Source organism: Calidris pugnax, unplaced genomic scaffold, assembly GCF_001431845.1.
Source record: "Calidris pugnax isolate Ruff unplaced genomic scaffold, ASM143184v1 scaffold97, whole genome shotgun sequence".
Classification (NCBI taxonomy): domain Eukaryota; kingdom Metazoa; phylum Chordata; class Aves; order Charadriiformes; family Scolopacidae; genus Calidris; species Calidris pugnax.
The window spans coordinates 489146-503544 of NW_015090837.1; the positions used below are offsets into that span (position 1 = coordinate 489146).

A 14399-nucleotide genomic window follows, 5' to 3' on the forward strand; every position below is an offset into this window, starting at 1 on the left:
CTCTGGTACCTGGAAGCGTTATGGCCTTAGGAAAAAAAAAACAAACCAAACCACCAAAAACCCCCTCCGGCACGGCTGGGGGTGCACAGGGTGGGGGGAAGGAGGGAGGGAGGGAGGGCTCAGGGGAGGGAGAGGAGCTGAAAGAGCCTGAAACGACTTCTGTGTGCCTCTGGAAAACAGCTATGGAGCGATGCAATTAAGCACGTTAGACGTAGGTCCATGTCTCCCAGCCAGGGCACCCCCAAGGAGACCCAGCTCCAGGAGAGATCCGTGTTAGAGCAGCACCGTTGTCCGTGCTTTTACGCAGTGTCTCCATCCGCTTCGTTGATTATCGTTTTGGTTTCTTCTTTTCCTTTCTCTTCTGTTTCTTTCCCCCTTTCTTCTCCAGCCTCGTTTCGTTTTTGTGTTTCGGTTTGGTTTCTTTCCCTCCTTTTTTCCTTTTTGGAGTTGTTGACGTGCTGATGTGTTGCGGAGCTCGGCTCCTTGCGGGTGTTGATAACTGCTTTGTTTTTGATTAATCTCAGCTATCTGGGCAGTGTTGTCGAGACAAGCTTCTCCTCAGCTCAATAGGTAAGGGTGATCCATGTCCGAAAGGATGGTGTGGGCGCTGTGGAGGGTGGCCGGGAGCGGGGCATGAGAGGGGACACGGAAGGGGCTTTTCCAATACCATCTCTTCCTTTAAAGGGGAATAAGGAAATCCGAAAACACTAGGAAGCACCTCTGGACGCACAGTCTCTGTGGCTTTTGGGTTTCCCCTCGAGCAGCACGCCGCTGCTCCCCTGCCTTCGTGGAGGCGGTGGGGCTGGAGAGCCCGGTTGGTGGCCGCCGTGTCTTCACGTTGGGGTTTGGGATGAGCCAAGATGCTGTCTCCCCGTGGCCACCCTTTCTTGGAGGATGGTGACACATGGCACCCTCGGCTCTGGCAGGGCTTGAGGGTTGTGCAGTTTTGGGGAGGTGTTGAGATGGGGTTGTCCTGGACAATCCAAACCAGGAGGAGCTCATGGCCACCCCCTGGAGCCAGGTAAAGCAGCCACATCTGGAGCAAGCAGCTGCAGACCATGTTTTTGGAGTGGGGCTCCAAAAATCAGCCTCCAGATGCAATCCAGGATATGGAAAATTTTGTTCCCATCAGTACCTGGATCTGTTTTCTTTTTCCCAAGTCTTCTCAATCATGGAAAATGGGAGAAGTCTGTCTTTCAAGATGGACTATATGGTTGGGCGCAGCGTAACTACAGTTTCAGGATGCCGGTGAGGTGTCTTATCGTTCCCATCACAAGTGTAGTCATAGTGAAAACTCTCCTTCTCTGAAATACTCTTTGGAGAAGTCCCACAGCGTAACTATAGTTTCAGGTGAGGTGTCTTATCATTCCCATCACAAGTGTAGTAGTGAAAGCCCTCCTTCTCTGAAATACTCTTTGGAGAAGTCTTTTAGACTTCTTCTGACACCGCTGTAATTAAACAGCCCTCAGCAGATCTTGAAAGACTCTCCCAAGAACATACCTCTCAGGCTGCCTTCATGGGGCTGGTTTCCTAGATGGCCATGGGCATCCCTGGAACTGGGACGGGGTAATTGAGAGATGGTTTGTCAGACCTTAAAAGCAGAGAAAGTCACTAAAACTGGTGGTCAGATGGGATAATAATCATTCCTGACCCCAAGGATTGGGAGGGCTGACCCGTTTGGCTGTCAGCCGGGCTGGTTACGAAAGAAGAGGTGGGATTGCAGATGGGGCCTGGCTGTCCCCAAGCTTCCTTAGGCCACGTCTTACAAAAATTTAAGCTTTACCACCTTGGGTGGGAAGAGTGAAGGTTTTGGCCAATGCTCTCCTAAAAGCCTGAGGAGCCTTGTTGGACTGGAAAAGAGCCTCATGAGAGATGCCTAGAGAAATCAGGGAGATGTTTCCAGGAGAGGAGAATTCCTCTAGCTGATATGGAGGGTTGTCCTGGGGTGGGGAGAGCAGGAGAGGGGAGGACGGGATGTTGAGTCCTGGCGATGGGAGAAAGTGCAGGAGGAGCCATTCTCTTGGCATGGCAGAACCCGTCCAGTTCAAACCTTGCAGCCTCTGAAGCTCTTAGATACTTGGCCACCTTCTTCTCTTTCCCCCTGTCGATCCCAGAGCAGGGTGTCCCATGAGGAGCAAAGCTAGCACCAAGCTCTGGTGGCATCTGGGCTGTGCCAGGCTTCTTGAGAAATGGGAAAGCCCTCAGTGAGGACGTGGCTGTTTGCTCTATTCTTTCCCCCCGGTGCTTCCCATCTCCAGGAGCGTGAGGGACACGAGTAAATATGGCTTGGGTAGAGCAGAGGTGAGTCCAGGCGCACGTCGGAGTCTAGCGTGGCTCTTGCACGGATCCAGGCTGGCTCCTGCCTCTGGTGCTGGTTGCCACAGGCTGATGGGGTTTCAGGAGCATCCCGTGCCCAGCAGGACACTTGCTGAGGAGCATCCATGCATCCAACTCTGAGATGCTGCAGGGGTTGGAGTCGCGGGAGTGACTCCAGAGTCATTATCCCCCAAAAAGGGGAAGCCGGAAGAATAAATCTCACTTTAATAAGGGAGGAATCCTGTAAAGAGCCCAGCCAAGTAATTTCTTGATGATTTGGGGGTCATAAAATTGTCAGTGCGTGCGGAGCATGGGGATTTGATACCAGACCAGCCAGATTTCTCTACTGCAGTAATAAAAACCGAGAAGAGGAGGGGGAGAGGCAGTTTGCGGGCTCGGTGGTGGCTGCAGCACGGTGGCTTTCTCTGGGTGTGAAGATCAGGTATATTTTTTACCGATGGGCAGGGATAAATAATGCCGGAACTGAGTCGGCACGAGCCCGTTTTCCCATCTTCTTCTCTTCGGATGCAGCGCACAGCGATGCATCTCCTCATGGGGAAGAGGGGGCTGCCCGTCTCCCTGCAGAGGGAAACCCAAAAACCACAGACAAGGCACCAAGCCCCCCTGCCCCTTGGCACCCCAGCCTGCCCTGGGTGGACCCCCGGCTCCCACCTTCGCTGGGGCAGTGCTGGAGATGCCAGGAGGTGGGGGGCTTGGCCACAGCGTAGCGTTGGGTGACGAAGGGACATGGGTGCCAGGCGTGCGGGAGGAGGAGCACCCCTCGCTCCCCCCCCCCTTGAAAGAAAACAGGTTCCCCTTTAAAGACTGTCCATGTGCTGATCCTCTGCATGTGTTTCATGCCTCCTCCCGCTTGGAGAAGTTGTTGAGTCCGCTTGTCTGAGTGCGTTTTTTCTTTTCTTTCTTAATTATTCTTATTATTATTTTTTTCTTTTCAGTCTCTTTAATTTACTTATATATTTTCTGACTCCTGTTTTTTCATTTATCTTCCTCTCTTCCCCCCCTGGCCCCTTCCCCATGACTGTATCCCCCTCTTCCTCTCCAGTCCGGCCCCTTTTCCCTCGCCCTCTCTCCTCCCCTCTCCTCTCCTGTCAGCATGGTGAAGTCCGTTGTGTAGGTGAGTTGTGGTGTCTGCAGACCTGTAGAAGGGACCCCCTTCTCCGGTGTGCCCACCCCCCCGGCTGTGACCAACCCCTTCCTCCCTCATTGCGGTGCCTTGGCAGCAGCAGCAGCAGCTCCAGGGCAAGGGGCCATCACCGCTGTGTTTTTCTGGCACCTCTCGTGCTGAAGGACCTCAAGAGATGCAGGATGGCATCCCAGGATGGTGGCCAGCACTGCCTCGGAGCAGAGGGGGAATTCCAGCTTGCAGGACGTCTCATGGGATCACTTGAGCTTGAGATGGAGCCTTGTGTAGGAGAATTGAGCTCTTCGGCTGAGGAGGATGAAGGGTTGAAGGACACAGTGGCTGAGACACGGTGGGCTCCAGTCCAAGTGGATGCTCTGACTGGTCCAAGTGGATGCTCTAACATGACCAACCTATTCCTGGATCTCAATGGCTTGAACTCAGGGAGGGGAGGCAGCCAGGAACATATGTTTGAGACCTCCACGAGGTGAAATACATGTCTTGTGCCCTTGAATCTCCTGGACCCTTCCTTTATATGAGTTCCCCCTTTTGGGTGGAAAGAGGTTAGTGATGCTTTCATGGGCCTTTTCCCTTGCATCTCTGCTTTGTACATGGAAGGAGGTTTGAAGAAGAGCAGCTGAGATGTGTGTTGGGTTGTTGGGTAGTTCTTCTCCCCTAGCTACCTCCTCCTGTCCTGGGGCTCTCTGGGGTCCCTCAGTACGTTTGCGGCCTCTCCAGTCCATGCAGTTCAGACCCTTGCTCGTTCAGAAGGGTTGTCCTTTGAAGACTTGAGGAAAATTGCTGCTCCGGGTGTTTGTGGTGTCTCGCAGAAGGCTTGTGGCAGGAATTCATGTGTGCTTCTTGAAGCTGCTTTGCTTGGCTCTACACGGAAGTCTCTAGAACAAGTTCACCTGCCTCCCTGAACCTCTCATCTGTTGGTGTTGAAGACATCTCTGGTACATGGGCAGCTGCCCAAAATGCAATCTCTGGGGGCAGGAAGAGGCTTTTGGCTGAGCTCAAAATGAAAATTAATTTGAAATAACTGGAGTCCTTTGAAGAAATAAAGGGTGGGTAGAGCAGATAAAATTTGGCTGGTGAGTAGCATCGTTTCGTCCTCCTCTGTATCTCTTCCTTGCCAGAGGTCAGACAGTATTTATGGTGACACATGGGTTGAGTGTGCTGGCTGTTTATGTTTGTGTGTATAAATACAAGTCCAATTACGGAGAGCTAGTGGAAATGAGCCTCAGGCAATTTCCTCATAATCCCTTGCGTAAATCTGTCTAATTTTGTCAACATGTCACAGTAGCATCTTCTTAGAAAGGAAAAAAAAAAGAATGGAAAGCTCTACACGTTGAGCTTTAATGGTATCAGCAGAATTGTCTGGGTGGTGGGGACAGGAGGTAGAAGGCAGGATGGTGACAGGATGGCCAAGCTTGCTGGCATCCAGGGCTTGGCAGACGTGAGCTCCATGGGAGATGGACTGGGGCTTGGAGCAGTTGAGGTCACCGTTAGCCAAGTACCTGCATGAATGGAAATTATTGTGCGAATCATAGAATGGTGGATATAAATGGCAAAAGCAGGAATTACTGCAGGGAAGTGCCATGCTCTTGGCCCTGTGGGTCACTGTGGTCTTACAGGGTGTTGTTGGTGCAGCTCAGTGGGCAGTGTCCCAACAGAGCTTGGAGCCACAGCTCGCAGTGTCTCTCACAACAAGCATTTGGGAAGAAGGTGTTTAAGCTCCGAAGCTCCACGGGCTTGTAGACGTCATCTTTCCTACAAGGGAGAGCTCTCGCTTGGATCCAGCCAGCAGGACTTCCAGCTTTGCTAATGAGGTGCTTCATCTTCAGCTGATGTGGTTCTCCGCTGGGAGCTGGAACAGAGGCTCTCCAGGAGCATCCACGCCTTGATGTCCCTGTCACGATGGGAAACATGAAAAGGGGCTTTTTTTATAAGGTCCCTGTCACAATGGGAAACATGAAAAGGGGCTTTTTTTATACTGAGTATTCAGGTTTCTGTTGCATCTGCTGTGCTTTATCGATTCACACTGCACTTCTCTTGGTGTGCTCCGGTGCTGCTGGCAGAACTGAGGAGCTTTGCAATCACACACGTCTTCCAAAACAACCCCTTCCACTCCCCAAGGAGGGGAAAAAAAATCCCTTGGGAGCTCTTCCCCTGTGCCACTCCAGCTGAAGTATCACCGCTCTGGCAGCCGCGTGGGATCTCAGGTGCAAAGCCTTGCTGTCACGCCGTGCTCTCCTCAGTGGTGGTACATGTCGGGACTCAGAGGGGTGTCTCCAGTGCCAGAGAGGCTCCACCTGAAACCCAAGGGAGAGGAGAAGCTCCAAACTCACCACAGGTGGACTCCTGTACCACAGCCTGGGTGCTGTGGGTCTCTGTGCTTGAGACCATGTCCTTGCCCATTCCTTGCCGTTCCCACCAGCACCGGCAGCGTTTTTGCAGCACCGGATGGGTCACACCTTCCTGACAGACCAGGTCAAGGTCTACCAAGGTGGATAAATTCAGCCGTGGCTTTTTGGTGCCAAAACAAGAGTCGGAATGCACCGATGCTGCCTCCTTGCAGTCGGTTGAGGTGACTCTTCTACCCGCCTGTCCTGCTGCTTGGTGGCTTGTGGGGTTTGCTGGTCCCTGTCCCCAGCCACGGATGCCTGAAGACGCAGGAGTTGCCATCAGCGTTGTCCTCTGCGTGGCTGTTGTGAACAGGTTTGGTCGCTGACCTCTGGTGACTGAGTTGTGAGAGCCAGAAGAGTGTCACCTCCTCCTTTGAAGGGTAGGATGGGCTTGTTAGGGTTTTTAAATCTCCAGGCTTTTCTCTCCGGAGCCTGGCTTCGAGCATTGGCTTTATTGCGATGAAAGGGCACTTTATGGATACTTCCCCTGTCATCTCGGGACCACCCCCTGGGCAGGCTGCTCTCTCCTGACTCGGGTTGATCCCGGGTCATTACCTGTGGCCTCTGCTGCCTCGACTCAGACCTCTCCTTCTGCGGCGTGAGGGGTTGGTGCAGCTCGGAGGGACATGAAAGTAAAATGGAGAGGGGGAAAGGAAATGGGAAAGCAGCAAGAGGGAGGGATGAGTTGAGAGATGAGAGCTGGACCAACCGCTCTCCTGAGGAGAAGGTTTTCCTCCGCTGCCCTGCTCTCCCCAGCAGTCGTCCTGTCCGAAGCTTGGATGGGAAAAACAAGTACGGAGAAGAAAATAGAGCCAAAAAAAGCCCCTCTTTGCAAAGGGGAGACCACTTAACCTTGAGCTGGCTTCTGTAGAAGAGTTTCTCAGGGGCTAAGGCTGGAAAGCTCCCACTTACAACTGCTGGCTCTCCTGCAGGAAACACCCCTTTGCAAATCCCCTCCTTATCCCTCACAAGAAAACCTTGGCAGTGTTTTCATTCCCATGTCCTGTCCCGGCAGGGCAAGAAAACCCAGTTGCCAGCGTTGGGGAGTTAGATGCTCCTGTGCTGCTGCGTTTCTGTTGTCGCTTATGGCAGGGACCCGGGAACAAGGCACCGTTCCCGGCCGTGTCGGTGTGTGCCCTTTATGTCCCTGTCTGTCGTGTGGCTCCTGGTTTTATTTCCTTTTTGGCCGTGGGAGCGGGGCCAGGCAGGATCCTGCCTCCCTGCCCTTTGTGGCGCCGCTGTTGTCCGCCCGGGGTGGCTCGTGGTGCCCGTCTCGACGTGCTGCCGTGATGCTCCTGCCTGTCTCTTCCTCTCTCTCTCTCTTTCTCTCTCTTTCACTCTCTCTCTCCATCCCGAGGGGTTTTCCCACCACTTCCCAGAAACGCCTTATCCATCCCGAGGGGTTTTTCCCACCACTTCCCAGAAACGCCTTATCGGACATAGGATCTGCCCCCTCCCTTTTTTTTGGCTGGCAGTGCTGGCATGGCAGGCAGGCGAGCTGGGGGTGCCGGCAGCAGCTCTCTCTTGGCGTGGGGGGGGGGTCCCACGTTGGACGTTGCCTGTGGGGACCTCTTGGCAACGTGGAGGGAGACACAGGGGGACAGCGGGGACACCCTGCTCCCTCGCCACCCCCTCCCTCCACTTCGGGTTTCTCACCTTTTCCTTTTCCTACGGCAGAGCTGGCTGGGGTCGACCGATCCCCCCGCCGGGGACGTCCGGAGGCCTCCAGCGTGGCCTAGAGCCGCTGACGGCGCCCTGTCTGCTTTTTTTTCCTTCCCAGAAAACGTCCATCTCCGCCCGGGGACGCTGCTGCACCTGAGAGGCTCGAAGCTCTGAAATACCAGCGGATAAAGAAGCCCAAAAAGTCATCCAAGGGCTCCTCGAAATCCAGAAAACAATCCAGTGAGTGCGAGGAAGGACCCCGCGGTCCCCAACGCCGTCCCCCTCTGTCACCCCTCCGGCGCCGGGGGGTGTCTCCAAGCCCGTTCCTGGATGCTGCCCTCACCCCCTGCACCCCGGAGGGATGGCCAACCCACAAGCTGTCCTTCCCCTGCTCCTTCCCTGCCTCCAAACTGCATTCCTCTTCCCATCCGTAGTGATTGGATGGAGCACCTCTGCTCCGAGGACAGGCTGAGGGAGCTGGGGTTGTTCAGCCTGGAGAAGAGGAGGCTCCGGGGAGACCTAATAGCAGCCTCCCAGTACCTGAAGGGAGCCTACAGGAAGGCTGGGGAGAGCCTGTTTAGAAAGGCCTGTAGTGACAGGACGAGGGGCAATGGCTTCAAGCTGGAGGGGAACAGATTTAGACTGGAGATGAGGAGAGGGTTCTTCACTGGGAGGGTGGTGGAGCACTGGAACAGGTTGCCCAGGGAGGTGGTTGAGGCCCCATCCCTGGAGATATTCAAGGAGAGGCTCGAGGAGGCCCTGGGCAACCTGGTCTAGTTGGGGTGTCCCTGCTGACTGCGGGGGGGGTTGGACTAGATGACTTTTGGAGGTCCCTTCTGGCCTGGGCAATTCTATGATTCTAATTCTACAATTTGGTTTAGATTTATTATTTTTTTCCTTTTCATTCCTATTTTTCTTTTATTTCTTTTTTTTTATTATTTCTATTTTTTTTCCTGTTTGTTTTTATTTCCTTATCCTGAGCGTTAGTTTAACTCTCCCCGATGCCCAACGGGCTCCCCTCTTGCCAAGCAGCCGGGTTTCGCTGAATTTTCACTGAATTTTAGAGTTGGAAGGGACCATAGGGATCATCTAGTCCAACTCCCCTGCTGAAGCAGGATTGCCTAGAGCTTGTCAGAGCATGTTACTCAGGAGCATCCAGGCGGGTCTTGAAAATCTCCAAGGAAGGGGACTCCACACCCTCCCTGGGCAGCCTGGTCCAGGGCTCTGCCACCCTCACCGTGAAGAAGTTTCTCCTCATATTTGAGTGGAACCTCTTATGTTCCAACTTGGGCCCGTTGCCCCTCGTCCCTGGAGGTGTGCAAAAGACGGGTTGATGTAGTGCTGGGAGGTATGGTTTAGTGATGATGCTCCTTGTTTGTTGTGTGGGTGTCTATTTTTGTCAGTTGGGTTGACGGTTGGACAAGATGATCTTTAAGGTCCCTTCCAACCTAGAAGATTCTGTGATTCTGTCCTCTCACTGGGAACCACTGAAAAGAGTCTGGCTCCCCCCTCCTGTTGGGGTTGGGGGCCAGCCTTGCCCTCGCCTGCCTTTTCTGGCACCCAGAGTAGTTTTGCCTGGTCCCATCTGACTTCTCTATTTTTTTTTTTTTTTTGGTGTCCCCTTCCCCAGACGGCTCTGCCTCCCAGGTTCAGCACCTTCCCAGCTCTCAGGTACTGTCGCCTGACGAAGCTGTCTGCCTCCGCAAGAAGAAGAGACACCCTCGTCAGGACCCCTTCGCCCGCCTCTCGGCCCTGAAGGACGACCTCTGCCACCGGCAGCTCCCCGAGGACCAGACAGCCATCCTCAACAGCGTGGACCACGACGACACCGGCGGCCACGCCACCTTGCTTTAGCCCAGCGCCGGCCCCAGAAGGTTAAACAGGAGGGGGGCGAAAGGGGGGGGGACCCCACATCGTGCCCCCCCGGGGGGACGGAGGCGATGGGAAAGCAATGGGGGACACCCCTACGCTGCCACCTCTGCCGGGGGGTTTGGTGGCTCGTGGTGGGGACGAGCTTGGGGGTGACCCTGGGGCAAGTTGTGGGGGGGGATGGCTGGGGCTTGGGGGCTCCTCGGATCTGCTTCTCCCCCCACCCCCCCCCAAAGGCTTGGGTGGGGTGGGAAAGCAGAGAAAGGGGGGGTGTGAGGTGGGGGGGGACGCGTTGCACCTCGGTTTTGGAAAAGGTCTCTCGGGTTAAAAGGCACGGACGGGGCTTTTGACATCTGCTCCTGCAGCGCGCGTTTTAGGGAGGAAAAGTGTGGAATCGAGCAGCTGGCCCTCGATCGCCAGAAGAAATTAAGTGACACAGGGTGTAATTAATTGACAAGAAACTTAACAACCCATATGGGAACTGGTAGTCCCATGAATCTGATTATGATAAAAAAACCACAACCAAATAATCCCAGGAAAGCTGTAACGGTGAAAATCTCCCTGCCTCCCCCTTCCCAGCCTCCTTTTATGTGAAGATAACAGCAACAAAACCATCCGTGACATCTTTCCTTACCTCTCAAAGAGAGAGAAAAAAAAACCACCAGAAAGACCCCAAGCCTCCGAGTTGGTCTGAGATGTGAGAAATCACCATTTACCTTGTGTTTAAACCTTGTCAAACCCGTACTCAGCACTGTGCGAGCACGCAGGTACGGGACTGGTATCATCCGAGGGTGGTTTTCTCCTTCCTTCCCTCCCTTCTTCCCCAAGTATGATGAGTGTCAGCTTTGACGAGGGTGGTTTTGATTAATTCTTCCTGACACTCCGTGTATCGCTGGTGTACTCCTGGGGGTTTCTTACCACGGTAACGTTTGTACTCTCTATCCGTAACGGCGAACTGGGGAAGATGCTGCTGCCCACAGGTGTGTGAGCCGAGGGGGTTTGGGCTGCCCTGGGTCCCCAAAAGCCTCTGTTGGCAGATGCTGAGCCCAGGAAAAAGCGGCTGGAAAATCCCCCCTCTGGCTCTGCGGATGGAGACGGATGGCTCCCGGGAGCGACCGCCCAAAGCTAAGCCCCAGCGTTTTCGCGTCCACTTGAAATGCGTTGCTGCTGGTTTCACTCTTTTTTTCCCTGTTCTGTGTGTGGTTTTTTTGGTTTTTTTGTTTTTGTTTTTTTTTTTGTCCCCACTCCAGCCCGCCGGGGTTGTGTCCTTCCCTTTGCCCCATCCGAGGAGACCCGCTGTCCCCCCTCTCGGTAACGCTGTTCTAACTCTTCACCAGAATGTATTTCCTCTTCAAAATACTTAGGGTAGGTTTTGGCGGCCGGTGGTTTTCTGGATTGCATAGGCCTTTTGATTTTCTTGGGTTTTTTTCCTTTTTTTTTCAAGCAGGAGAGGTGTTAGCCCGCTCTGAGAACAGCCGGGCTCGCTTTCCTGCTCTGCCTCCACTCTCTGACTGCGTGGCCTTGGGCAAGTCACTCGACCTCTCTGTGCCTCAGTTCTCCCATCTGTAAAATGGGGATAAAGTCATATTTGAGCACTTTGGACGAGCGCTCGGTCGCCTACAAGACTGCAAGCGCTACGTAAATGCTGAGTGCTAACACCAAGTGATCCCTACCTTTTAAAATATTTAGAGATTTCTTTTTTTTATTAATTATTATTATTATTTTTTGAAGTGGTAAAATCAACCGCTGCATCCAGGTTTGCACACTTCTTCCTCTGTGGTAAAGTGCTAAACCCTCCAGCCTGCCTGGGAATAAAAATAGCCAGTGTTTCATGTGGATGAGTGGATTCAGGCTGTAGAAGAAGCATCAAGGAGAGTCGAGGAGCCTGTAGGCATGTTTTTTGCCCCGGGCTCTCCATTTGCGTATGAAGCTTTTGTTTATTCCCAGGTAGAATTGCCAAGAGATTCTCCACAATCTCGCCTTTAATTCTGCTTTGCCTTGGTTATTGCTCTTGCTGCTGGTCCAACCTCCAAGGGCTTAGATGTTTGGAGAAAGACGTGAGCTCTCTCTCAGCTGGGATCCGGCTCTCCGACCGCGCCAAGCTTTTAAGGTCGGAGCCTTTTTTTATCGCTCTGCCTAAAAATACCTGATTTTAGAGGTTGTGCTTCCTTTTCCAGCGGGGACGCTTGGAAACCTGCCACCAAAAAAAAAAAAAGCCCACAAAAGCACCACCACCAACAAAAAAAACCCCAACCAAAAGCAGAGCGCCACGTCTTCTCCAGTCTCGAAGCCCTGACTTGGGTTTGAACCGCTTGACAATGAATCCTCTGAATCGATGACGAGATATTTCTGAGCTTTAACAACTTCGTGTAGGTGGTCTTCAAACCCTGAGCAGGTTTGTCTGGGGAAAGAGGGGGGGGGGGTTCTCCTAGAAATGCCTCTCTCTTTCCAGCCTGCACCAGGGCTTTTTTTATTGAGTACGTGACGAAGTGACCTGACGTAAGACCCTCAACTCTCAGAGTGAGAATTCAACTTCGCTAACAGCGTGACTGCGAAAATTTTTCCTTTGATTTGAGTGTGTTTTTAGGGATTTCCCTAGAACCTGCTCGGATCTGAATTGATTTAATGCCATTCGCCCGCGGGGCGAATAAAAAACCACCTCTGGCCTGGCTGAACCTTCAGCTCACCGGTAACTTCACCCCACAGACAGGTGACAATCGGGGCCGGGGGACACCCTGGTTTTGGTTTGGGGTTGGGGGAGGTGGGGGGGCACGGCGTGGAGGCTTTGTGGCCGTGGCTGACTTGTTCTTCCTTTCGCTCTGGTTGCCTCAACCTCTCTCTAACAGAAGGCTGTTTGTTCTTCTTTTTTTAATTATTATTTTTTATCATTTTGAGCGCTTTCCAAACTATTTATGGAGCCCGTTTGTATGGGCCAAGGCGGTGTCTTCAGGCTCTTGAGGTCGCTCCCCTCGGGTGACCGTGCCCCCCATCCTGGCTCAAGGAGCTCTAAGAGGACTTGGAGTGCAGGGAAGGTTGACGGAGCACGCCGGCTTGCTGGGTCAGTCTTTTGAGAGTTGTTTTCCTTTTGCAGGTGTTTTGAGCCGCTGGGCCCTCCCTGCTTTTCATGGTCTTCGACCTTTAGAGGCTGGAGCTGCAGCCCCTCTCTCTTTCAGCCACGCTGCTGGAGTGGGAAATCCCGCCCGGGCGCCTCGTGGAAGCGGCTCTTCCCTAAAAACCATCCTTAACTCCTTTCCCCGCTAGACCGAGTTAACCTTCCGATAGACTCAGGCCGTGCTTTGCCAGACGGGCTCTCACCTCTTGCTTTGGCAACCTCCTCGCTTCTCCCAACCCTCTGGTTTCCATGCCCTGCAGGGGGGTGGCTCCTCTCTCCTCCCGCGGACCTGGGACATCGAAGCCGTGTCAGACGATGCCAAACGCTTCCCCCATTTCATCCCTGGTCGAACTCCGTTTCGCTTTGGTGGTTTGCAAACACAGCTGCTGCTGCTGCTGCTGCTTCATTATTTTCATTTTTATTTTTATTTTTTATTTTTATTTTTTCCTTTCATGCTGCAAAATATATCTTGATTTTTATCTTCCTGGGCCAAACTCTCTCGTTTTTGTAAGCTTCTCTGAGGTAGACGGCTCTTTATCGTGGTTCTTCCATGCTTGGTGCAAGAACAACGTGTTCCAGCAGGTCCCTTGGAAAAATCCCGGGCCACGGTGGAAAAAAATACCACCAAATTGCACAAATATCTGTCCCTGGACTCCGCCAAGGCGTCACCACGGTGGGCACCAGCCCAGCTTCGGGTGGTCCTTGCAAGGTGGATGCGGTGGGGACTCTCCAGCGCCGTTTTTGTGCCGCCGTAGGGGGGGTGTTGGAGGATTTGGCCACCCCCAGCCAGGGGAGGGAACATGGAGAGGTGGGTACGGGGGTGTCGCTGAGATCCCTTGGAAAGAGGGGGTGGTCGTGGGGTGCCATCCCTCGCACCTTCTCCGCCAAACCCATCCCCTTGCAGGCAGGCGGTGGGGCTTTGCCTGGTTTTTCCAGCAGGAGCTGGTTGAAACCACCTATTTTTAAGAAGTTTGGTTTTTTGTGATGTTGAACGTGAGTGAAAACGCAATGTAATCCAGTGGGGAGAGAGGGGAGCCTTTAGGGGTTGAGGCACCATCCCTGGAGGTGTTCAAAAGACGGGTTGATGAAGTGCTGGGAGGTCTGGTTTAGTGATGATGCTCCTTGTTTGTTGTGCGGGTGTCTATTTTTGTCAGTGAGGTTGACGGTTGGACAAGATGATCTTTAAGGTCCCTTCCAACCTAGAAGATTGATCCTGTGATTCTGGTTGGGGCAGGGGGCTCCATTCCTGTCCCTGCTGTTAACTGGCACTTGGAGTGATGGGTTTGTAGGATGGGGGGGGAGTGGAGGGTTCCAGGGTCTCTCTGGCTGCATGTGCGTAGGTTTTCTCCCCCCCAGTGCAGAATGGTCCCCGTTGAGCTGGTAGGATGATGGTAGGCTGATGGGAGTAATGGTAGGATGATGGGGATGATGGTAGGATGATGGGGATGATGACCATCGCGAGCGGGCGATGGTTTGCCCCCAGGTAGGACACTCACTGTCACCACCGAGTGTCGGTCACTCGTGGCTCTGTTTTGGGGTGCTGGTGGGCTCCAGCCCTTCATCCCCTCATCAGCTGGTTCAGCAGGAAGGCTGGAGGTGGAGGTGGTTGGCTGTAGCAATAGGAAGGCAATATAAAGGGAATAACAGCTTTGCTGTACTTACCTCCAGGGGTCTTGAGGGCTCAGGGTTTGTGCTCAGCGCCATCCCAGCAGGGCTGAGCTGTGTCTTGTGGCATCTGGAGACTTTTTGCTGCTGGTATCTCCTGGTTTGCATGAGGACACAACCTGCTTGGCCTTTCGGTTTCTCCTCCTGCTTCAGGCAGGGATGTAGATTTGGGGATTTCTCTGAGTTTCGGTTTGGTTTCAGCTGTAGCTCTTGGCTTTTGGGGGGG

The 14399-nt window shown here is 53.4% G+C and overlaps 1 protein-coding gene and 1 long non-coding RNA gene across 2 annotated transcripts in view; both read left to right on the forward strand.

Annotated features, from left to right (window-relative positions):
- The window catches only part of IGSF9B (immunoglobulin superfamily member 9B), a 41681-nt gene extending 32136 nt beyond the window's left edge, over positions 1-9545 (forward strand). Inside the window, exons 19-20 of the mRNA XM_014941561.1 lie at positions 7646-7767; positions 9158-9545. Of these exons, the coding sequence (XP_014797047.1) occupies positions 7646-7767; positions 9158-9381 (346 nt within the window). The 3' untranslated portion in view covers positions 9382-9545. The remainder of the gene's footprint in view (positions 1-7645; positions 7768-9157) is intronic.
- A 95-nt stretch (positions 9546-9640) lies between these two features.
- LOC106887813 lies at positions 9641-13002 on the forward strand. Its single transcript, XR_001411966.1, has 2 exons — positions 9641-12454; positions 12570-13002. It is a non-coding gene; the product is annotated as an uncharacterized LOC106887813 (long non-coding RNA).
- Positions 13003-14399: the final 1397 nt, after the last annotated feature.